The 23,762-nt window shown below is 45.3% G+C and overlaps 1 protein-coding gene across 1 annotated transcript in view; it reads left to right on the plus strand.

Moving 5' to 3' along the window:
- Positions 1 to 23,762, plus strand: part of MAP2K1 (mitogen-activated protein kinase kinase 1) — a 75,905-nt gene that overhangs the window by 33,682 nt on the left and 18,461 nt on the right. Inside the window, exons 2-5 of the mRNA XM_052646592.1 lie at positions 4,994 to 5,204; positions 6,469 to 6,615; positions 13,827 to 13,904; positions 14,460 to 14,511. Of these exons, the coding sequence (XP_052502552.1) occupies positions 4,994 to 5,204; positions 6,469 to 6,615; positions 13,827 to 13,904; positions 14,460 to 14,511 (488 nt within the window). The remainder of the gene's footprint in view (positions 1 to 4,993; positions 5,205 to 6,468; positions 6,616 to 13,826; positions 13,905 to 14,459; positions 14,512 to 23,762) is intronic.

Raw genomic sequence — 23,762 nt, forward strand, 5'->3', positions numbered from 1 at the left:
TACCAGAAGAAGAGGCAGCTCCCAGGACCTCTCGGAGGGGGAGTGCATAGGATGTAGGTCAGGGGCGCGTCCTTAGTCTCCGGGGGCTGTTCCCGTTCTGCCTTTCTGGCCCTCTTGCCTTCCGGCCCTGCTGGCTGAATTCCCCAGGAGGAGAAGTTCACCACTCCTTGGGCTCTCTGGTGAGGAGACCCACCTGCACCGGGGCTCCCCCCGTCCCAGCACAGTGAGGGGGGTCACCCCCTGCTCTTCCCTCTGTGCTTCCTCCTGGTGGGGGTGGGGCCTGCCACCTGCCGCCGCCGTGCTCAGGTTGGTGACAGACAGCGGGCTGGTGTTTGGCGTGCGTCTGTGGCTCAGTTCTGTTTGGTGTGGGTCAGTCTGATGACCCCATTCCTTGGTCTGGACATTGCCTCCCTCCTCCTTTCAGGTCAGCTTCCCATTGCAGTGACCTCAGAGTTGAAGGTGGCAGTGTGGGGCCTTGATAGGAACTCTGTTTTAGGAGTTGGGAGACCTGCCACCCGTGAGCCGTGGGACTTTGTCCTCTTTGGACCTCCGCCTCCTCACTTGTGGAATGGGTTGGATAAGGTGGTCTTTCCGGTCTTTGCTGCCTTGTACACTGCTTCTTGATGTGAACGTTGAGCCAGGAGTGAAGGACTCCAGCTGTGGCAGTGTGATTAGGCTTAGCAGATGGGTGAGTTGAGAGGGAAGGACACATTCTGTAGGCTCGTCCTTTCCCCCACCCACTTCATTGTGCCTTCCTGGTGTTTCCAGAACGTGAATGACAACCCATGTTTTCCTCCAAGTCCCTTGTCTTTCTTCTGTGTTCCCATTGCAAGCCTGTGCTCTTGTGTCTGGATGAACTCGTGGTTACTGACAGCCCTGGTGCAGAATTCACGTTGCAGTGTGGGGTCCCCTTTCTGCCGTAGGCAGTGTGCGTGCTGGGGGCCGGAGCTATTGCAGCTGCTCCCTGGAGAGGGCTGGGTGTGTCAGAGATGTATTGTGCTAGGCTCCAGGTTCTTTTCTTAATCCCTAGTCCTGATATTGCTGATTTCGGTCAAAACCAAAGATTGTGAGACAGGCTGGTTCTCATCCTCTGAGTGTTGGAGATGTGTGGTGTGGTTGGAGGTGAGGGGCCCCTCTCTTCCTACTTCCTTTGTGTGAAGCATTTCACCTTGGGAGGGCACGGATGAGCCCTGTTGAACATTATCTGTTCCCCGTGTGAGAGGAAGCAGTACTGAATGCTGATATCTTATTGATTGATTTCTCTTCAATGAGTCGTGAAAGTCGTTTTGTGGCCAGGACTTTCCTTTCACCTTCAGATAAAATCTTTTGCCTTTCATTCTCTGAAATAGGTTTTAAAACACTTTTAGAGACTTTTTAATAATTTTTAAATTACAGGAAACTAAATTACAGGAAGGACAAAAGACAGGATTTGGAGCCTGCTGTTGATGCTGTGGCTTCTCCTTGTCCTCCAGCCCACTCCCACCTGCCCCAACATTTGTGTAGAATGTGTCAAAATGCCTGTATTTTGTCCCATTAGTGTTCTGTTTTGATCCTGTCCTGGTGAAGTAAGCATCTTCTTACTCTCTTTTATAGGAGAGAAAACAGACTGTCGAGTTGAATGACTTGTTCATGGTCACCCAGCTAGTTGATGCCCAGTTCAGGATAAGCAGCCAGGATTTCTGATTATGGTGACTCATTAATTTGGTGACACTGGTCCACCCCCAGTCATCAGGAAAGTCTTGCCACCGTAGCTTGTAGTTTTTGCCATGTCTCCTCGCTCCGTGGCTCCACTCTCTGAAAGCACAAATCAGAAGCTGGGTCCTTAGCTGATGGAGTAGGCGGAAGGACCGTGAAGCACAGGAGGGAGGGCAGGGAGGAAGGTGGCACAAAGCCCAGATTTAGTTTTTCTTCCTCAGAGTGGGAGAATTCCTTATTTCTGCAGAGTCAGAAAATGAGCAGAGTCAGCATCCCTCCCGCCTCCCCCCCCCCACCTCAACCCCCAAATGGGTGTGGCTTCTTGTGGCGAGTGTTTCTCACAAGGCAGTTGTTCAGATTGACATACAAGGGAGACAGGATGGCATCCGAGGCAAAGTCCTCTTCATGCAGGGACACCATTTATGCCATTTTTCCGTCTGATTGAGCCCTGGTGTGTTAAGTGAGCCACCCTAGGATCTCACCCATGTTTGCAAGTCACCACCCTTGAAAGTATGGAACTTTTTGAAGAGGTAATACAGCGTCATGATTAAGGTTAGAGATTCTCTCTGCCCAGGTTTGAATCCTGGCTCTGCCACTTACTAGCTTACAACCGTGGAAGAGTTACTTCCCCTGTCTGTGCTTGAGTTCACTCTCTGTTGTAACCGTAGGGGTGTGGATTAATATATGTAAAACACTCAGAAGAGAATGCGGTGTTATTAAGGAGAGTGATGATCTTTTCATCTAGCCCCCCTTTCTTCTCTCCCTCATAGATGCTCAGTGTGTGGGGGGTGTGTGTGTGTGTGTATGTTCTTTTTTTCTGGCCGTACCGTATGGCATATGGGATCTTAGTTCCCCAACCAGAGGTTGAACCTGTGCCCCTGCACTGGAGGCGGAGAGAGTCAGCCACTGGACCACCAGGAATGTCCCTGTGTGTGTGTGTTCTAGAGAGCTTTTTGAGTCTGCATTTCCAGACTGCTTACCCTCCAGGCAGCTGTAACCTCATCCAAGTTTTAGCTGTGAGGTCTGTCTGCATTTGGTGTGTGTTTCTAAATATTGTCATCAATGGACTCCTTTGTGGAGAGACCTTAGAGAAAGGAGACCAGAGGGTGTGAGCTGTGCGTTCCCAGCAGCCATGGTTCCATCGCCCCTGCCTGAGGGCCTGAGGGGAGCATGAGGCTGAGCTGGGCCTTTAGGATGAGGATATTGACCACCTGTCTCAGTCTGCTTGGGCTACATCACAAAATACCGTAGACTGGGCAGCTTACATAACAGAAATCACTTTTCTCCTAGTTCTGGAGGCTTGAAGTCCAAGATGAGGACTGGTTGACTTGCCAGCATGGTTGGGTTTTGGCGAGACCTCTCTTTCTGGCTTGTAGACACTGCTGTCTTGCTATATCTTCACACAGCCTTTCCTTGGAGTGTGTAGGGGGAAGGCCACCTCTTTTACAAGACTATCAGTCCTATCTGAATAGGGCTTTACCCATATGACCTTGGAGAAGGCAATGGCACCCCACTCCAGTACTCTTGCCTGGAAAATCCCATGGACAGAGGAGCCTGGTGGGCTGCAGTCCATGGGGTCGCTACTAGTGGGACACGACTGAGCAACTTCACTTTCACTTTTCACTTTCACGCATTGGAGAAGGAAATGGCAACCCACTCCAGTGTTCTTGTCTGGAGAATCCCAGGGGTGGGGGAGCCTGGTGGGCTGCCGTCTATGGGGTCGCACAGAGTCGGACACGACTGAAGCGACTTAGCAGCAGCAGCAGCAGCAGCAGTATATGACCTTACTTAACCTTGATTAGTTTCTAAAAATCCTCTCTCTAAACACTGGGGGTTAAGGTTTCAACTTACGAATTTTTAGGGGACACAGTTCAGTTCATGGTACCAGCCTTCTTCCCCGCAGAGTTACCCAGTGAGGAAGACTGGGAAAGTCAGCCCCGTGTCCTCTTTGGCCCCGTGTCCTCTTTGGCCCCGCGTACTGTGTTATTTGTAAGGCAGTACTGCATCCTCCCATACACTGGGGAGGCATAGGGTCTCCCTCTCCTTGTTAAGGTTTGGAATATAATGTGAACGAAGAGTGGAAGATGATGCTTGCTCTTACCCTTCAAGCTCAGAAGTGGTGTGCCTATTGAGGGGAGGGGTCACCAACTTTCTGATGTGTAATGACTGCCTGTCTTATCACCCGTGTTGTTTGTTTAGACTAAGGACAAAAATGAAACAGTAGAAGCGCTCCTTACCACCCTTCTCTTCACAAGCTCCCAGGAGGTAATGAGCACTTTTTAGTTCTTTATGTAAAACACACTAGCAGGCTGCTCTCTGCCATACCCACTCACTCTGGCACCCACTGGTTGAATTATGTGCTTACCAAGAGATGATTTGTTCTCAAAGTCCTTTGTACAGTTATAGCTGGAATTGTAATTTATGTATTTAAATATAAGATACACTGATGAAATATGACTGCAAACGAAGTGGTTTTCTTTTTTCTCCCTCTGTGAATACTGGTTAAGAGCTGTGGAAAGATTCAGTAAGTCCAAGTCAGTAAAAAAAAAGAAAATTACTGTCAAATTAGGTGAGCATTAAAATGGGAGAAAGTCATCCGACTCTTAAAGTTTTATTAAGAGTATTCTGTTGGCATTTTTACTCCACTTTAAAGAATTTGGAAATGATGGGCACTGTGCTCTCTTCTGGTTCATGTAAGAAAGGTGATGTGGAGCTCTTACTCAGAGAAGGTGGTGAATGAATGCACTTTTATGTTTGTTGCAAAAATAAAAATTTTAGGTATATCCCATTTGCTCTGTTTTGATTCACCTTGTTCCTGATCTGATCACATGGAGAAGGAGGGTTTCTGTTGTGATTCAGGTTAGAGCCTGTTTCGATGATGTGCTTTGGTTTCAATTTAATGATTTTAGGAAATAGATTGTATTTTGTTTATGGTGTTGTAAAGCCACTACTCGTGGGACTTCTTGACACTGGGGTTTTAAGGCAGAGCAAGGTGGCTCACTCTGGATTTTAGTAGATTCTGTGGCTCCTCTCGTAGGCCCAGAGCCTATTGAGAGAGAACTCATTCCCTTATTTTACAAACGAGGAGACCAGGCCTTGAGACCGGAAGTGTGTCTGTGGTGAGCAGTGAGGGGTGGTGGAGTGGAGGGGGCAGAGCCGCAGCGGGTGAGACTCTCCCCGACCCTCCTCCACCAGCTCTCCCTCTGGCCCCAGCGCTGGAGCTCTCCACAGCAGGAGTGCTCTTCTGGGTGGGGTTCTCTGATGCCAGTGTTGACCTGTGCTCCCCGCTTTGGGACAGGACCAACCTGGAGGCCTTGCAGAAGAAGCTGGAGGAGCTGGAGCTCGATGAACAGCAGCGGAAGCGCCTCGAGGCCTTTCTGACCCAGAAGCAGAAGGTGGGGGAACTGAAGGATGATGACTTTGAGAAGATCAGTGAGCTGGGTGCCGGCAACGGAGGTGTGGTGTTCAAGGTCTCCCACAAGCCGTCCGGACTCGTTATGGCCAGAAAGGTGAGGGCACTTTAAAAAAAAAAAAAGGACTGAATCAAGCTTGCCTTGGTAGACAGGTAATTGGATTATCTCTTAGAAGACCTGGGGGCCTGGAGACAAGGGTGGAAAGAAAATTGACTTTTCATTCAGTACCCTTTTGTGCTGTTTGAAGTTTGAATTCATGTTATCTGTTAGATTACAGATAAACACACTCATGATGTGTTAGTGTATTTATCCCAGTCCCCAGACTGGAAAATAATAGCAAGGGACCCTTTGTTAGCTTTCTGGGTGCTCTGGAAAGAAAGCTGAGATGCTCATTTGCCATTTTTCAAGAGCAGGGGGTGGTTCCATTTACCCAGCTCCAGGGACACACAAAACATTGACTTCGTGTTGTTTCTCTGAGCTCCACCCCTGCCCATGCTTCCCCTTCATCTCCCTGCAGTACGGCATCTTGGCTCCCCACCCTGGCATGCAGCCCTTGAGCTGGACTTCCCGCCCTGGTGAGCCTGAGTCCTCCTCTTTCCGGACAGCAGATTTGGACTCTTCCATGTTTTGCAGCACACCATGTTCATTTCTGTCCACATATTTTTGCTCATGCTGTTTCTTCCATCTTTTCAAACACTTCCCATCTTCAAGGCCCACCTCCTGTCTAGCTTTCACCAGCACCCACGCTGATAACCGCTGCTTCCGTGTCTTCTGACACTCATTGTCCATGGCTCTTTTTAGAAGCTCAGCCTTATTCAGTAACCATTTCATGTTTTTGTCACCTGTCTCCTCAGCTGAAACAAGGGACAGCATGGCGGGGCGGAGATAAGGAGGCCCCCTGGGCCTTGGCTAAATCCCAACCACATCAGGCTCCTAAGGTCAAGGGGAAGTCTCCTGGGCAGCTTAGATTGGCAGACCCAGTTCCTCATACCTTTCTGGTCCTGCAACCCTTGGGTATCAACCAAGCCTCTAAGGCCACTTGCCCTCATCTCTCAGCTTCCCAGGTCCTTTTGTTCTTGGGAGCGAAAGGGCCCCTCTTCTTCAGTCTTGGCTCCTGGGAGCGGAGGCACAGCTGTCCCTCCCCTGGGTACAGCCCCTCCAGTGCCAACACCTGCCTTGGTGTGTTGGCACTCAGTATTCTAGCTGGCCAGTAACCTGTTTGCTGAAACTTGCCTGTTTCCTCTCTTCCTACCTCTAAGAGCTTAAGCATTTAAGAAAACTTCTGTCTGTCCACCCACCCACCCCTCCATCCATCCATATATGTTTAAAGCTTCTCTTCCTTGGACCTTTTTTCCCCCAGCTAATTCACCTGGAGATCAAACCTGCCATCCGGAACCAGATCATAAGGGAGCTGCAGGTTCTGCATGAGTGCAACTCGCCGTACATCGTGGGCTTCTACGGGGCCTTCTACAGCGACGGCGAGATCAGCATCTGCATGGAGCACATGGTATGTGGCAGCCTGGCCGCCTCTGAAGAGCGGCCTGGAAAGCTGGGGGCTCCGGTCTGACCTTTGCTCTGAAATGTGACCTGACCGATTGCTTCCTTGTTCCTCCCTGGATCCAGATCACTGTCTGGGGCATTTAGGAAACCTGACTGTAGAAGTTGGATTAACCAAGAAAATGACAGGCCTCCTTCCTAAGTCCCTGTCTCTTCAGAGAGGTGGCAACAACCAGGTGTCCCTAGGTTGTACCTGGAGCACATCTCTCAGTTTTCTTGATCCCAAGATTTGATGTGGGTAAAGCCTGGTTAATGTAGTTTAAACCCATATATTACATGCCGTGCTGTGTACTAGGTACACGGTTCATGGGTTATGAAGATGAGTGAAGAGTGGGTGAGGCCCTGCTTTCAGAGAGTTTATCACTTGCTATAAGAGCAGGGTTAGCAAAATTAATACTGATGAACTAATAGTTATTGGGTATATATCATATTAAGCACCACCCTAAGCAAATTAATATTATATTTCTACAAACACCTTATTGAGCTGGGTACATTATCTGCATTTTACAAGTGAGGAAACTGAGGCACAGAGAAATGGAATAACCTAATCAAGGTCAGGCAACTGGTAAGTAGAATTAGTAAAATTTGAACCAAGGCTGTCTCACCCCAATGTACTTTGTTGAGTCTACTGGATAGGGATTGGGGATCTCTTTCCATCCTTGACGGCCAGAATTTCAAAGAGAGAGAGGCTGGCTTCAAGGTTGCTAATCTTTTCTGTCCCCAATAGGCAGCATGGCCCAGGGCACTTTGGTATCTGAGATGTTGATTCATAATTCCCTTCTTGACAAAAATCCAAGCAGACACTTTGTTTTGTTTGCCATTGTGTCTCCAAAGCCACAGCAGGTGCTCAGTAATTACTTGTTTATAGATGTCACTTTCTCATGACATCTTGGAAAGTTTTTTATCTTTCTGATTCTCCGTTTCCTCATCTGTAAAATGGGCATTATTATACCTGCCTTGTTGTGATGAGGATTAATTAAAATAAAAGATGTATCAAGTCTTCTGCCACACTATCTGACTCAGAGTACACCTTTTGCAGACTCTAACCTTTGCTTTATCCTCGCTGGAGCTGACAGTTCAAAGACCGAGGCTGATATGACCAAGTCTCCCTGTGCCATGGGTGCTCTGCTTCCGGTCCCTGCCTGTGTCCCTCAGCAACTTCTCTGCCTCCTTCCTGGCTCTCTAGCCCTGCCCTCAGCTCTGTAATGAGAGCCCCAAGGCCTGGTCTTAATAAGCTCTGGGAGAACCCTCCCAGGATGTTTGTCCCTTGCCGATGCCCCTGTTATCGTGAACATCTTTTCATTTTAATGATTAAGAAATGCCATACACCGGGTTTCAGGCATGTGCTGACTCTCTTTGCAGTACCATATGGAACATAGGTTCTGAAATATGTCTTTGGTGCACCTGAAGGTCCCTGAGAAAGCTCTCATTCCTGTTTGCTTCTGCGAGAGTGAAGCAGCCTCTGTGGGAAGCATGTGAGCCTTTCTGGCTTGGTTTCAACCCAGGCCAGGGGTGCCGATTATTCTCAGCCTGGTGGGGTGGGGAAGGGCAGAGGGGCGGGGCTGCTGCTTGTCCCTGGCGTTTCTTGTGCTCTTTCTGCTGATGATGGTTGGTTTTCCAGCTTTAGCCCAAGAGTTGGATGAAAATGTGTAAATGGCAGTGGAGGTCCTTGAAAACTAGAAGGGTGAGAGGGTGGAGGTGATGGTGATCAACCAGTGGTAAAACAGGAAAGGCCTGAGCAACCTCTTTCCCTCTTGGGTCTTGCTAAAATAACAGAGAATGGGTGGTGGCATGGCTTGACACAATGGTAACTAGCTTTCGCATCTTCTACCACTTGAGTCCTTTCCATGTTATGTGACTTATTAATCATATCAGCCCCGTCATATGACGTGGGTTGATCCCCACCCCTACCCCAAGCTGGTAGATGGAGAGAGTAAGGCCTTGAGAGGTTTAGTAATTAGTCTAAGTTTTATAACCAGTAAATGTCAGAGCTGAACTCTAACTGATGTCACTAACCAGATCCACCTTCTTTAAATTTCATGTTGCCTCCATTACGCCATGTAAGTCATGTACTCTCTCAGGATTTTCTCATCTCTGCAGAAAAATGCTTGGCCTGGATCTTTTCTAGGGACCGCTCCCCCTGCTAACCTTTTGTGTTTCTGTGGTTTTTGGCCCTCATAGCCAGTCAGTTCACTACATTAGTTAGTCATTATGGAATCAGCTTCACACGCACTTATTTTAGTGCCTGAGTGCCAAGTGCCACATGAGCTGCTGCAGGGATGGGGACACTGAGATCAGTGTCCCGGTGAGGGCGTCACTGTGGACACGGGGGCTCTTTGAGCACCAGATACGTGTCCCCTCATGCCTACTGTCTTCTGAACCATCAGAAATTCTTTCCTGAGTAACCTCCAACCCTTTTATTAGAGGGTAGCACAGAACTGGAGGTTCTTCTTCCTTTAATAGAGGAGCCAGGAGGTGGTTTGTAGGTTTGAGCATGGTTGACCTCCAGGGTGCTTGCTTCAGAGGTTAGGATCAGGCCCTAAACATTGATAGTCAGTGGCCTCTTCATTTATCCAGATCCTGCTGGAACCTTTTTCAACTGGCCGTATGTGGAATCTTGCCACGTGGCGTTCAGTCTTTCTGTTTGTCTTAAATTGACCTGTGTTGAGACTTCCTCATACTGGACCCCTTCTTTCTTCAGTCTGGATTCAGAGATACTGATCACAGCCTCGTGCTCCTTGCCCATGTTCAGCCTTTCCCTCCCAGAGGAGGAGATGACACAGGCTGTCACGGGGGTTGGTACCCATTCTCTTAGCCCATTTCTAGTAGCTGCAGGTCAGTTGTTTTCCCCCATGAATTTGGCTGTCTGGGGAGAGTGAGATCCTCTCACTTAAGTCCTCAAAACAGAAGGTGTCTCTGGAGTTACTTGAGGAGGTAATTACCTGGGAAAGCTGAGCCTGGAAAACTGGCTGTCAAAAGCTTTCTGGGGCCAAGCACAGTATCAGGTGATATGTGTTAACTGACTGATGAGGGAGGCCAGGATGGGGAGGGCGTGGTCAGGCCTGGGGCTCAAGAGAGAGTTAGGGCCTCCTGTTTCTGGGGATACCTAGGCCCAGCTGAAACGGCTTCAGTACTAGTGGAGAGGCTTAGAGCTACCAGGGACGGGACCCTGGAAGGAAGCAGCTGTGGCCTGAAGTCTAAGCAGCCATGCCCCAGGGTAGCTTTCTGCTCTCGGCTGGGCACTCTCCCCGCTTCCGTGGTCCCTGCGCAGGCCTCCTGCAGAAGAGCTCCTGCACTGGCTGCTTTGCCAGGACAGTTTTCTAATGGCTGCCTGCCGCTTCTCTTTGGGGATTCCTGCTTTGTCTCAGCTTCCCCATTTGAAAGGTGCTGTCATGTAGAGCTCTGTTCGTTAGCCATACCCCACCTTCCCAGGCTCTCTGGCCCTCTCTGTATCACAGTTTATGCATGATGTCCTTTGTCAGTGGGATTTTCCCCCAACGCTTTACTATAAAAAATTTCAGAAGTACAGAAAGTTGCAGGAATTGTGTAATGTACACTCTAAACCCACCACCTCAGTTCTACCATTAACATCTTCCCGTGTTTGCTTTTATCACACCTGTCCATTTATGTATTGCTCAGATAGTTTATTGGGATGCACTTTAAATTTGTCATCAGCATGCACTGAGCCCTATCTTCTTAATGCACTTGGCTAGGGCTGACCTTTTCTAGAAAAAAGCTACGTTTGTACTGCCCAGTCTGGATTTTGAGACCCAAAGGGTACCTGGATGCTGCCTGATCAGAACAGGAATGTTCTTGTCTTTGGGGAAGTAGACTCCTGCTCACGGGTAGCTGAGCAACCAGAGAGCTGGGAACTCAGGGTTGATGCTTCGAGCTATTTTTTTTTTTCCCATAAAGCATTTGTCTCTTCTATAGAAAACCTTCACAAAAGCACCACTGACTTAGTTAATAATCAGCTTCTAAAAATAAGCCCAGTTTTCAGCAGCTTTAGTCAGTGAAGGCAGGTCCTTGGCAACTGCAGTGGAATTGAAAGGTTGGGAGGTGAGTCGCAGGCAGCACTGGGTGAGCCGCACTGGGTGAGCCTGACTGTGGTTCATGCCTCTTAAACCCTGCTCCTCCCGTTACTCATACTGTAACTCTGCTTGTAGTATAGAAGGAGGCTAATGGGAGGAGAGCCAGCATTTCTTCCTTGTTAACAGAAATGTTTACTATACCAAGGTACTTCACTGGGCTGCCCTCTGACCTGGCAGTGGAACCTGAGAGCGTTTTCTGCCTTGTTTGCATCACAGATTTGGGCAGAGTTGCTCTGTTCCCTACTTTAAGTATACAGTCTTCCCTAATAATTAGGCAGAGTCATTCAAAGAAAGGGTCTGAAATCACATTCAGTTGAAAGCAAAATAGAAATAGCCAGAAACTTTCTGCACTGGAGTCCCTGTGCCTGTCAGTAAGGGAAATTGAGAGGTGCCGTGGCCTTTCTTGGAGCCTCCTGACTTGGGTGTGTTTACCTGGGCTGTGGTGCTGGCCTGATTTGGCCACCAGGGGCCTGTAGCATTGTGAAGGCAGCCTCAAAGCCTTTGAGCCAGGCTCAAAGGATGACTCAGGCACCCGACTGGGTCACAGCCAGGGTAGGGCTCTCCTGAGGGCTCTTGGAAAATGTGTGTTTACAGAGACGTTCTCTTTGGCTGTAAATTAATAATTCCCATCTCATAGCACATTTGGATTTTCGGTTGCATTTTGAAATCGTCCCCATCGTCAGGTAGTTGTGCTTGGGAGTCTGTTGTGATGAGAAGCCTAACGCATTCAGGGCTGTTAGCGCGCGTATGAGCACAGACCTGTACTATCTTCTTTTTTCATTGACATCCACGATCCGTAGTTGATCTATAATAGAAAGTCAGTGGTCCAAACTGTCCTTTCTGTAAGCACAGAATTTTAAGTTGATAATCTGTGTTTAGCATTATTTTAGGTAACTTTTAAAAATGATTTTTATTTACTTAGTTTTAATTTTCGGCTGCAGTGGGTCTTCATTGCTAAGCATGGGCTCATTCTGGTTATGGTGTGTGGGCATCTCATTGTAGTGGCTTCTCTTATTGCAGGACATGGGCTATAGGGCATGTGGGCGTTAGTCATTGGTGTTCAGGCTCAGTTGCCCTGTAGCATGTGGTGTCTTAGTTCCCTGACCAGGGGTCGAACCCATGTCCCCTGCATTGGCAGGCAGATTCTTAACCACTAGACCACCAGGGAAGTCCCTAGGTAACATTTTTCAAGAGCTCTGTATCCCTGATAAGTCTTACTTATTTTCTCACTTCCTTTAGAAAGAAAGCAGTGTTCTAGCTTCCTAACAGATTTTGCACAAACTGGATGCTCAGTAAGTATCTGTTAATTGATTTATAGGTTTAATTCTCCACTTTCATAAATGAGGTCGATTTTTTTTTTTTTTTTTACTTTTAAAAGGTAAAACATTTATTGTAGAAAATTTGTAAGTCATAGAAAAGCGCAGAGAAGAAACTATTGGACAACAGAAATCCCTGATAATCTTACTATATAGACTGGAGCATTTTGGTGATATTTTTGATATTCTGGTTTTGTGTGAGTATATGCACAGTTTAGTTTTATAAAAATGAGATTATGCTGTGTCCTTCTTTTATTTATTACATCATGCATTGCTCTCCAACCTTCTGTTTCTTGGCTGCATCGTAGAGGCTGGGTGGTATTGGAAGCGGGATCTCTGTGGGAATGTCTCTCTACTTGTCCTACCCAGATCTCACCCTCCTCAAAGGCTCAGGTTCCGTATCACTCTTGTTGTGAACCCTTCTGTTGGCCGCTTTGTCCAGGGATCGCTTCCTCTGGATACCTGTAGTGATGTCTTTTCTCTTCATTTAACTGTTTGTTCCCTGCCCTATTTCAGAGGAGGATTTACAGTGCCTTGCCACTTTATGAATGTGTTCTGTCTTCCCAACCAGAGGGTATTATTTCCTGTCTTTATGGTTTTTTTCATTTGTAGTTCCTCACATATTCCTCTGCCTTACACAGAGGTGATTAATAGATGATAGTTGATGATGGTAGCTGCTCAGGGTAGACAGAATACTTTAGAAAATCAGTCTGAAGTTGTAGGAATCATCTCTGCTTCTGGGGTAGTTTTATATTGTGACTGATAATTGGCTGCATCCCAGGAGTACTAAGCAATTTAATGTTTCTCTGCTTATGATCTCGTTGAAACACCCTGTTCTTGGGAGTCCCCTGGTGATCCAGTGGTTAGGATTCCACTCTTCCACCCCATTCTTTTCTCCCCTTGCTCCTCTCCTTTTGCAGGTATAGAAATCATGCTCATTCTTTGAGTAAGATTTCAGCTCAAATGCTATCTTCTGAGTGAAGTCAGAATTCTCCCTTCTTCTCTGGGTGTGTGTAGCACTTTTACTATATACATTTATTCTGTTTCATTGTGTTTTGTGGAGTGTGTTTCTCCTACTAGTTTATAAATTTATTGAGGATGAGAGCTAGGTCTTTTTTGTATTTTTATCCTCCACAGAACCTCAAACAGTGCACAGTGCTTTGTAGGATTTGTGGAATGAATAATTACTTTCTATGGTATTTTTCTTTGGATTTTGTGAAGTATAATTTGTTAGGATGATATCAAATGCAAGTTGTGACTTACATAATGGTGACAGAATGGCAAACATTTATTGAGAACTTACCATGGGCTAAATATTGTTCCAAGGGCTTTGGATGTATGAGCTTGTTTAATACTTACAGTAGCTCTGTGCGTATTACAGTAGCCTTATATAATTATTATCATTCCCATTGTACAAGTTGAGTAACTTGGTGTCCACTAGATGGTAAGTGCGAGTTGGGAATGCAGATTCAGATAGTGTGCGTCTAGGGCACGCCTAGCCACCACTCTGTCAGTTCAGCAGAGTGAACCGCTGAACTAGTAACTTATGGGATGGTTATTCATAGGGTTTGAGTTATTAATCATTTGCTAGCTCCCACAATGTTTCACATTCGTATCTTATTTGATATCTGGAGCACACCTTCCTTCTAGGAAGATTTGTCATGTGTGAGATTTATTTTGCTGCTGAAGTTTAACACTTGAAAGAATAGTGAGAAACACTGTCACTAAATGGGCTCTGGTATTCTTGTTCTTAGGATGGGGGTTCCTTGGATCAAGTTCTGAAGAAAGCTGGAAGAATCCCTGAACAAATTTTAGGAAAAGTTAGCATTGCTGTGAGTATATTGAGAAGTTTTTCTTCCAAGTTCTCTCATTGATAAATAGGAAAGGGACAAGGAGGAAGGTGGGAAGTTGACAAAAGGAAGTTTTCTAAGAAAAGTTAGGTTTCTCACTAGAATTTTCTCTTATCTGGATTCTAGATACAATATCCTCTCCCTTTCACTAAAACTAGCAAACTAACTTTCTGTATGTTAAAATCTATCTTGAAAAATAGGACAGGGTAGCCAAAAGAATTCTCATTTTTGGCATCAGAAAGCCTCTTTTTAGATTGCAGATTAAAAAATGAATTCAGGCAAAGTGTTTTTTAAAATGTAAATGATCTAAACTTGCAATTATCAATTTTGCTTAAAAATCATATGCTAGGTACCATGTAAAAGATGGTTTCTTAATAAGACAGATGAAAAAAATCAAAAGAGAAGAAAAATAAGGGAAGAAGGCAAATTTGTGATGTTAGATGAAGTATTTTCTAGATAATTTTTAAATAGAAAGGTTGGATATTTTCTAAACACCACGATTTCAGTTTCCCTCTTTTTACATTTCCTCTCACCTAGGTAATAAAAGGCCTGACATACCTGAGGGAGAAGCACAAGATTATGCACAGAGGTAAGAAATTATTTGCTAGTTGTGATGTTTTGGATTTTAGCTGAAATCTAAAAATTGTTGCATCCTCTTTTATGTTTTGTTTGGTATAAAAGTCATTTGCTGGTATTTTTTATTTTTACTGTGACTCTTTGTTTAGTTTGATGTCTGGAGCAGTAAGAACCACCCTCTTTTTGCCATGTGGTGTGCCTGAATATTATGTCAGTATACATATGCCAGCATATTAAAAAGCAGAGACATTACTTTGCCAACAAAAAGTCCATCTAGTCAAAGCTATGGTTTTTCCAGTAGTCATGTGTGGATATGAGAGTTGAACTATCAAGAAAGCTGAGCGCCGAAGAATTGATGCTTTTGAACTGTGGTGTTGGAGAAGACTCTTGAGGGTCCCTTGGACTGCAAGGAGATCCAGCCAGTCAATCCTAAAGGAAATCAGTCCTGAATATTCATTGGAAGGACTGATGCTGAAGCTGAAACTCTAATACTTTGGACAGCTGATGTTAAGAACTGACTGATTTGAAAAGACCCTGTTGTTGGGAAAGATTGAAGGTGGGAGAAGGGGGCAACAGAGGATGAGATGGTTGGACGGCATCACCGACTCGAGGGACATGAGTTTGAGTAAGCTCCGGGTGTTGGTGATGGACAGGGAGGCCTGGTGTGCTGCAGTCCATGGGGTCACAAAGAGTCGGACACGACTGAGTGAACTGAACTGATGCCTGTTACCTGAGACTGTGAAAGACATAGTCACCCAGTACACACAGACCAGATCCCCAGCTGGAACTTAAGTTACCCAGCCCTCGGTGTCCTTGGCTGCCCACTGGACTAGACTGAGAATAGGCCCAAAGCCATGACTGACTGGATATGAGTTTGACTCTAAAGAAACTCTGGGTTTTATAAAAGTATACATACACTTATCATATAACCGTACCATTCTTAGATATTCAAGATAAATGAAAACATATGTGTAGATAGACTCCTATGCAGATATTTAAAGCAGCTATATTCATAGTAGAAATAACTAAAATATTCTTCAGCAGGCCAAGAGATAAGCAAATTACAGTATATCCATACAATAGAATGTTACTCAGCAATAAAAAGAACAGACTCTTGACACACATAGTTTTTAAATATTAATTTATTTATGGCTGCTCTGGGTCTTCATTGCTGTTGGGGACTTTCCTTGGTTTTGGGGAGCAGGGGCTACTCTTCGTTGCTGTGCATGGCCTCTCACTGTGGTGGCCTCTCTTGCAGAGGAGCACGGGCTCTAGGCATGTGGGCGCAGGAGTTGTGGCACACAGGCTCAGCAGCCCTGAGGAGTGTGGACTCCTCCCGGACCAGGGGTCAGATGCATGTCCCCTGCACTGGCAGCCAGCTTCTTACCTTGTATCTTGTCTTATTCTTCTTTCACTGTACCACCAGAGAAATCCGACGCATGTAGTTTTGACGAGTATCAAAAACCCTTAATGTTAGATGGAAGAAGCCTGACACACAATAGTATAGACTGTCTCCATGTGTGTAAAATCATAGAGGAAAAAACACAGATCTTCAGGGACCGAAAGTAGATTGGTGGTTGCCTGAGGGCTTATGGAGAGATTAACATCAGTGAGGCCTGAGGAAACTCTCTAGGGGTGATGAAGTGTCATATCTAGATTGTGGTGGAAGATATGTGGATATATGCATTTATCAAAAGTTAAACTTTCTGATAAAGTGGTTGCATTTTATAGTATATGTGTGTGTGCTAAGTCGATTCAGTTGTGTCTGACACTGCAATCCTGTGGACTGTAGCTTGCCTGGTTTCTTTGTCCATGGGATTCCCCAGGCAAGAATACTAGAGTGGTTGCCATTTCCTCCTCCAGGGGATCTTCCCAACCCAGGGATCAAACCCACATCTCTTCTGTTTCCTGCACTGGCAGGCGAGCTCCTTACCACTAGTGCCACCTGGGAAACACTTGATAGTATATAAAGCCCTTTATATCTTAATGAAGTTTATTTTTTAAAAAAAGATGAAGCCAGAGGAAAGACAAATGGAAAACAGTTCTCTGGTCATGTCCCTTTAGCTACAGTGTGTCTTAGCACAGGTCTAGGAAGGGATGGCAGAGGAAAAGCGTAGTGGACTGGTGGGATTTACTGCCCAGCTTGCGAATCATTCTGTATTCCCAGTGTTAGTCACTTAATCGTATCTCTTAGTGACCCCATGGACTGTAGCCTGCCAGGCTCCTCTGACCTTGGAATTCTCCAGGCAAGAATACTGGAGTGGGTTGCCATTTCCTTCTCGAGGGGATCTTCCTGACCCAGGGATTGAACCTGGGTCTTCTGCATTGCAGGCATATTCTTTACCATCTGAGCCACTAGGGAAGCTCTATGTACTATAATACATTCTAAATTTTAGAATAGGTGTTTTTTTTTTTATTAAAATTTTAAATTGTAAAATATTTATAACATAAAATTGATCATTTTTACCATCTCAAAATGTACAGTTCAAGTAGAATAAAAAAGAAAATAATGTACAGTTCAGTGATATTAAGTACATTCACATTGTTATGCAACCATCACCGTCAGTATTCTTAAGATGCCAGATTTGCTTTAATGGATCTGTAGTTTCAAAGACATCCCATTAAAAATCCCAGGAGCCTTTGTAGAGTTGATAAATTGTATCTAAAATTTAAATGTAAATGCAAAGGACCTAGAATAGCCAAAACAACCTTAAAAAGGTAAAACATGGTTGGGAGACTAAGACTACTGGACTTTAAGGTTTATTGTAAAGCTATAGTAGAGTGTTTGTATTGGTGTGAAGCTAAGCAGAATAGATCAAATAGAACAGAATGAAGAGTTCAGAAACAGATGCACACATATATAGTCAGTTGAGTTTTGACAAAGATTCCAAAGTAGTTCAATAGAGGAAGAAGAATTTTTTCAACAAATGATGCTCAACAATTGGATCCATATGCACAAAAATGAACGTCTATGATTTCCTCACACCATATACAGTAATTAGCTCTCAGTGGATCACAGGTCTAACTGTATGGGTTAAAAGTCTAAAACTTATAAAAAGAAGACACAGAAGACTATTTTAGTGACCTCTGTTTTAGCAGAGTTTTAAAATGGGACACAGGGGCTTCCCTGGTTCTCCAGTGGTTAAGAGTCCGTCTACCAGTGCAGGGGACACAAGTTCAATCCCTCATCTGGGAAGAGCCCACATGCCCCTGGGAAACTGAGCCATGCCCCACAAGTACTGAGCCTTTGTGCTGCAAGTACTGAAGCCTGTGCACCCAGGGCCTGTGCTCCAGAACAGGAGAAGCCACCACAGTGAGAAGCCCGAGAACCCCAACAAAAAGTAGCCTTTGCTCATCGAAATTAGAGAAAGCCCATACACAGCAACGAAGACCCAGCGCAGCCAAAAATGAATGGACGAATAAATTTTAAAAGAGAAAATGGGACACAGAAAGCACCAACTGTAAAGCAAAAATCAATAAATTGCACTTCATCTAAATTAATAACATTTGATTTTCAAAAATGCTGTGACAAAAATGAAAAGGCAAGCCACAGACTAAGAGAAAATATGGGCAAAATACATATCCATCAAAGGACTTTATTGAGAATATTTAAAGACCTCTTAAAACCTAATAAAAAGATAAACAATGCAATTTCAAAAAAATGGGTAGGGTCTTCCCTGGTGTTCCAGCGGCTAAGACTCTGCACTCTTAATGCAAACTCCCAGGGTCCATCCCTCGTCAGGAAACTAGATCCCACATGTCACATCTAAGACCTGGCACAGCCAAATAAGTAAATAAAATAAGTGTTTTAAAAATGGGTAAAATATTTGAAGAGTCACTTTACAAAAGAAGATACATGAATGGCAAATAAGTAAATGAGAAGATATTCAACATCATTAGTCATGAAGGAAATGTAAGTTACAGCCACAGTGAGTTACGGCTACACACTGACTAGAATGTCTGTAGAGACTATGTTATTCAGGATGTGGAGCAATTGAAACTCTCAGTCACTGCTGATAAGAATCTGAAATGGTGCAGTGTATTAGTGTTTTAAAATGTTAAGCATGTATCTATGATACATTCAACCATTTCATTCCTAGGATTTTCCCTAAAGAAAAAAAGAAAGCATAGGGTCAATAAAGCCCTTGTACCTGGATGTTCATAGTAGTTTTAGTTGTAATAGCCAAAAGTAGAGACAACCCAAATGTCCATCAGCAGTTGAATGCATAAACAGATTGTGGTATATCCATACAATAGTATATACTGCTTAACAATAAGAAAAATAAACCATAGAAAAGTTTAGCAGTATGGAAGAATCTTAAAAGAGCGATGCTAAGTGAAAGAGTTAGACAAAAAAGAGCTTTGTTACATGCTGTGTGAATCTATTTCATAATTCTAGAAATTGCAGACTAATCCGTAGCGACAAAATACGCATCAGTGCTTGCCTGGAGAATGAAGGAAGGGGTGGAAGGGAAGAATTACAAAGGAGTGTGAGGAAATTGGGGGGAGGGTAATAGACGTGTTTATAATCATGATTGTGGGCATGGTCGTATATATACTCATCAAGTGATACACTTTAACTATCAATATATGGAGTTTATTGTATGAAAATTATATGCCAATTGGGATTTCCCTTTTGGTCCAGTGGCTAAAACTTCATGTTCCCAATGCAGGGGGCTCAGGTTTGATCCCAAGCCAGGGAACTAGATCCCACATGCCACAACTGAAGATCCTGCATGCCACAACTAAATAAATAAGTAATTTTTGTTTTAAAAAAGGGTAAAATTATATATCAGTAAAGCTTTAAAAAAGCAAAAAAAAAAAAAAGTCAAGTTGCTGTAAACTCTTTATCAAGAGAGATATAAAGAGAGATTCTTAAATGCAGCTAGGGAAAGGGACAATTACTTTGGAAACACTTTGCTAGTTTTTTTTTTTTAAATTAAACCATACAACACATTTACTCCATTTCTCAGTATTGACCTAAGAAAAATGAAAACATTTGTTTGCACAGAGACTTGGGCACATGATTGTACCAAACTAAACAACCAAAATATTTATCACCAGATGGGCAAGTAAACAAATTCTGATATATTCAAACAACGGAAGACAGCTCAACAATAAAAGCGAGCAAATTGTTGATACACACAACTTGGACAAATCTCAAAAACATCATGATGAGTGAAAGGAGCTTTATAGAAGAGTCCATACTGCATAGTTCTACTAGAACAGTCAGAAGTAGTCCGTCGTAACACAGGTTGCCTGAGGGTCTAAGGGGCTAGAGTGAGGGTTAAAGGGGCATGACAGACAGTGAAGCTGGGCCAGGAACCCATATCTTCTGTTTTTAATGCAGTCCTAAGTCCAGTCCTGGTGTTCTCTGCTGTGTGGCTTCTGTGTGCCATGCTCTGCATTGTTGGAGGAGCACTCACTTTATTTCCCTTCCGAAGAGAGGAAAGTTTCAGCTTGTTCCTGGAATAACCAGCTTGTTTTTCCCCTTCCTCCTGGTGCTGCCCTCACTTTCCCAGCAATTTCTTTTCTGGCTCCACCATTTATTGCTTTTTGGCATAAAGAGCTGCTTTGTGAGCCAGGCGGGATTCCGGACAGATGTCTTCACGGAGAGCTCACTCCTTGCCCAGCCGACAAGGAGTCACCAGAAGGACTTCTGCTCTGGTGAGCAGAGTGTGTATGCGGGCAGCCGGGCCTGGCTGCTCCGCATTTCAGACTCGTGCTGTTTGAGGGTCTTGTCCAGAAGGAATCCTGAAAGAATTCACTGTAAGACCTCGCCTGGAAATGGTCCTCCTCTTGCACAACTTGATTCCTTATCAAGAAGCACGATGGGTGGACGATTCCTGGAAGCTGAATTAGAGAATGAGAGAGTCTCTCTGCCTCTGTCTTTAGGCTTTCTCACTGCTAGTAAGTTCAGCAAGTTCCTCTTCTGCTTTACATATATTCTTTTGCACTGAAATTTGAACTCCGTTTCTTATTCTGTCCTTGAGGAAAAATGGAGAAGATTAAAAAGGCTTTTTGTTTGCCTTACATTAAAAAAAATTCTTTTCTTTTTTTTTTTATCTCTGGTGTAATTTTTTTTTCTTTTTAAGAAAAATTTTGGCTTTACCACTTGTGTACCTGGGAGGCCCCAGAAAAGTGTAGATAGGCCTTCAAAAAACTGAATCCCCAGACTGTGTTGGGGCAGGGACCAGGAAGGGCTGCTCTGGTTTGGGAGGCTGGGTCACGCAGGCAGAAAAGCAGCAGCCCGAGTCCACAGCTCCCCCAGGGTGGCTGCTGCTGTGGGCCAGCTGGCCCTTAGCCTCACCGGGGGTGGGTTGCCGGCTCAGTCACCCCCCAGAGGGGTCCACCGTCACTGCCTCTGAAGCGTACACTGCCACAACAGTCATGCAGGTGTCAAGCGGCCTTCCCTTCCTACTGAATGTGGGGTACAGGTTGGCACATCCGTGTGCAGGATTTTTTTTTTTGGCCACGCCACACAGCTTGTGGGATCTTAGTTCCCTGACCAGGGATTGAACCCTCTCCCTGGGCAGTGAAAGCACAGAGAGAGCGTTAAGCCCTGGACCGCCAGGGAAGCCCCCAACAGGATTTTAAATTGTTAGGTGAAAGTGATTTCTAGGTGTGCCTTACTCTAAGTAAAAACTAAGTGCAAAAGTAACTTATAGCACAAGTTGTTTAGGGGGCACTTTTGCTTTTTTTTTTTTTTTTTGCACTTTTGCTTTTTAAAACATTGACTCAAAGACTTTTCAAATATAATTTCTCACAGAATCTTCAGAAAGGCAAGCAAAAATTTTATCACTTTGATTCAGACTTCTTTTTTAGGGGGTGGGAATATGCCGGTGATACAAACTTAGGCATACCTGCACTTCCAAATTACTTTTTAGGTGAGAAGAAGTATAGTAATGGTGTTTGGGTGAACAGCTGTTTTCACCTACTGTTTAGGTCCTGTTTTTGCAGCTAGGTCATGGCCTCTTGAAAGTTTCTGTTTTCCTTCTTGGAGTGGGTGTGTGTGTCCTGGACCTAGTGAGCTGCACTGCTCTGGGTGTGCCTGGGGCTGGCTTTCCTGTGTTTCTGGATGGGAACCTAGAGATCAGCAGATGCTCACCCTCATTCCTGAAGTGCTTGGTCTCTGCCATCGTGGAACGGGACTTCTTAGGTAGAACAAGTACAACCGATACCCCCCGAGTCTGAAGTCCTGGCCAGCTGTCTGGATTCCATCCACGGTGACGTGGCCCGCTGTGATTTGTCTGGGCGTTGGGCAGACGATGTATTCTGTTTCCCTGAGTGTTGAGAGGGAGCAGCAGTCTGTGCGGTCCGGCCTGGTGTGGTGGTTTATGGGTGGCTGATCAGGAGGTGGGGATTGGAGCTGCGGCTCCTCTGGGAGTGCACCTTTTCTCTGAACTCTTCAGGGGACAGTCTTGTGCAGGTGTGTGCGCATATCCCCCCATGTGTACTTGCCCCCGTGGGCACTTTCCCCATCCAAGAAGAGTCATGTGTATTGTAAAATTGAACACCTACCAAATGCAAGGGACTGGGTGAATCGCTGAGGAGGGCAGAAAATGGCTTGTAAGTGACTCGTGTCCTCTGGGAGCTTAGTGTCTAACAGGGGGAAGTGCTTCCAATGGGTGGCGGAACACAGCCAGCACCATTGTTTTGTGCATGAATCACCCCACCACCAACTGTCAAATAGAATCTGATGTGATGTAATTAGTCGGGATTCTTTGACTGTATTAGAAACCTAACTCAAGATTATTTGATCAAAAGAGGGAACTTATTGGCTGGAGTTACCAGGAGGTCTGAAGGTAGGGATGCGTGTGGAGTTGAAATGATAGTCTCAGGACTTTGGTTGCTGCTTGGCTTTACTTCTCCTTCTGTGGTTGGGCTTCCTTTTCAGTCAGGTTCTCACCCCTGGGGGCAGCAGGGACCTCACTAGCCCAACACTTCTAGTCCTTGGTGCTCCATGTCCCTGAGAAAGCTCTGCCTCACCTCCTCAGCCTCTAGGTCAGTGCTTGAATCGCTGGTTGGCTCTGCCTGGAGAGCCCCTCGAGTCCTGGGCCACTTCTTGTGTCCAGGAGGACTAGCTTATGAACGTGTCTTGGGGCAGGATAGATGGGGCCTCTTCACTGGCACCCCAGCAGGAACACACACTGTTGTGGGGGAACATATCCCAAATGAAAAAGAGGAGTTCTGTAACTAGAAGATGGGAGGAACAGATTCTGAAAGCAAAAAAAAGGATGGAGAGAGTTGTTCCACTGTAAATAATATTAAGCATTGGGTCAGCAAGACAGAAAACTGCTAACACGGGATCAAAACAGTAATTAAGCATTGAAGGCAGGGGTGGGCAGATTGGCAGCGCCCAGCCTGCTGCCTGTTTTTGTATGGCCTGCAAACTAAGATTTGTTTTTCAGAATTTTGTGACATGTGCTCATTGTGTGAAATTCAAATTTCAATGTCCATGAAGACATTTTACTGGAACACAGCCCGGCTTAAGTGTTGTCTGTGGCTGCTTTTGTACTGTAATGGCAGAGCTGAATAGTTGCTTGTGAAAGAGATTGTGTGGCCCTCAAAGCCTTAAAATATTTGCTTTCTGGTCCTTTGACAGTAAAAGCTTCCTGACCACTGAGTTAAGGGGAAGAGGAACCCCCCCAGCCGAGGAAGCTTTAGAATTGAAGCCCGGAAGTCAGCTGTAAGATGATTAAGTCCTTCACTGAAAACAGAGTGTGTGACATGGCGGGGAGACCCTAGCGCTCTGAGAGGGGTTAGTTAATTCCACTGGTTTCTATGCAGCCTTTCTAGTTACGGTGGCAGGAAGTCAGAGGTCCAGTTCATCCGAAGCTGAACTAGGTGGTTAGCCTTGAGTTAAGGGGTGTGTGTGGGGGGTGGGGGGCTCATACAGCTGTGCTTCATGCCACTGAAAGCAGTGACTGGCATCACCAGCCCATCAAGCTGCTGGGCCCCCTCTCATTGTCAAGATCTTGTTCTGATTAAGACCCTGAAGAAGATTATAGGATTTAGACCAATGCAGAGTTCATACAGCGGAGCCCGTGAATAATGTCTGCTTTGGAGTTGCTGGCGGATGAAGATCAATAGATGCTGATAACAGAGTTAAATTAAGCCTCAGCTGGGTTTTCTTTTCCTTCTGTCAGATGGAGCAGCATGTAACCTGCGTGATCTTTATACCCAGTAGCTGGGGCTTAGATTTTTGAGGGAATGCCCAGCCAGACTGTGATTGGACTCAGCTGTGAGGTTCTCTGCAGAGCA

The sequence above is a fragment of the Budorcas taxicolor genome, chromosome 10 (genome assembly GCF_023091745.1).
Source record: "Budorcas taxicolor isolate Tak-1 chromosome 10, Takin1.1, whole genome shotgun sequence".
Taxonomy (NCBI): Eukaryota; Metazoa; Chordata; class Mammalia; order Artiodactyla; family Bovidae; genus Budorcas; species Budorcas taxicolor.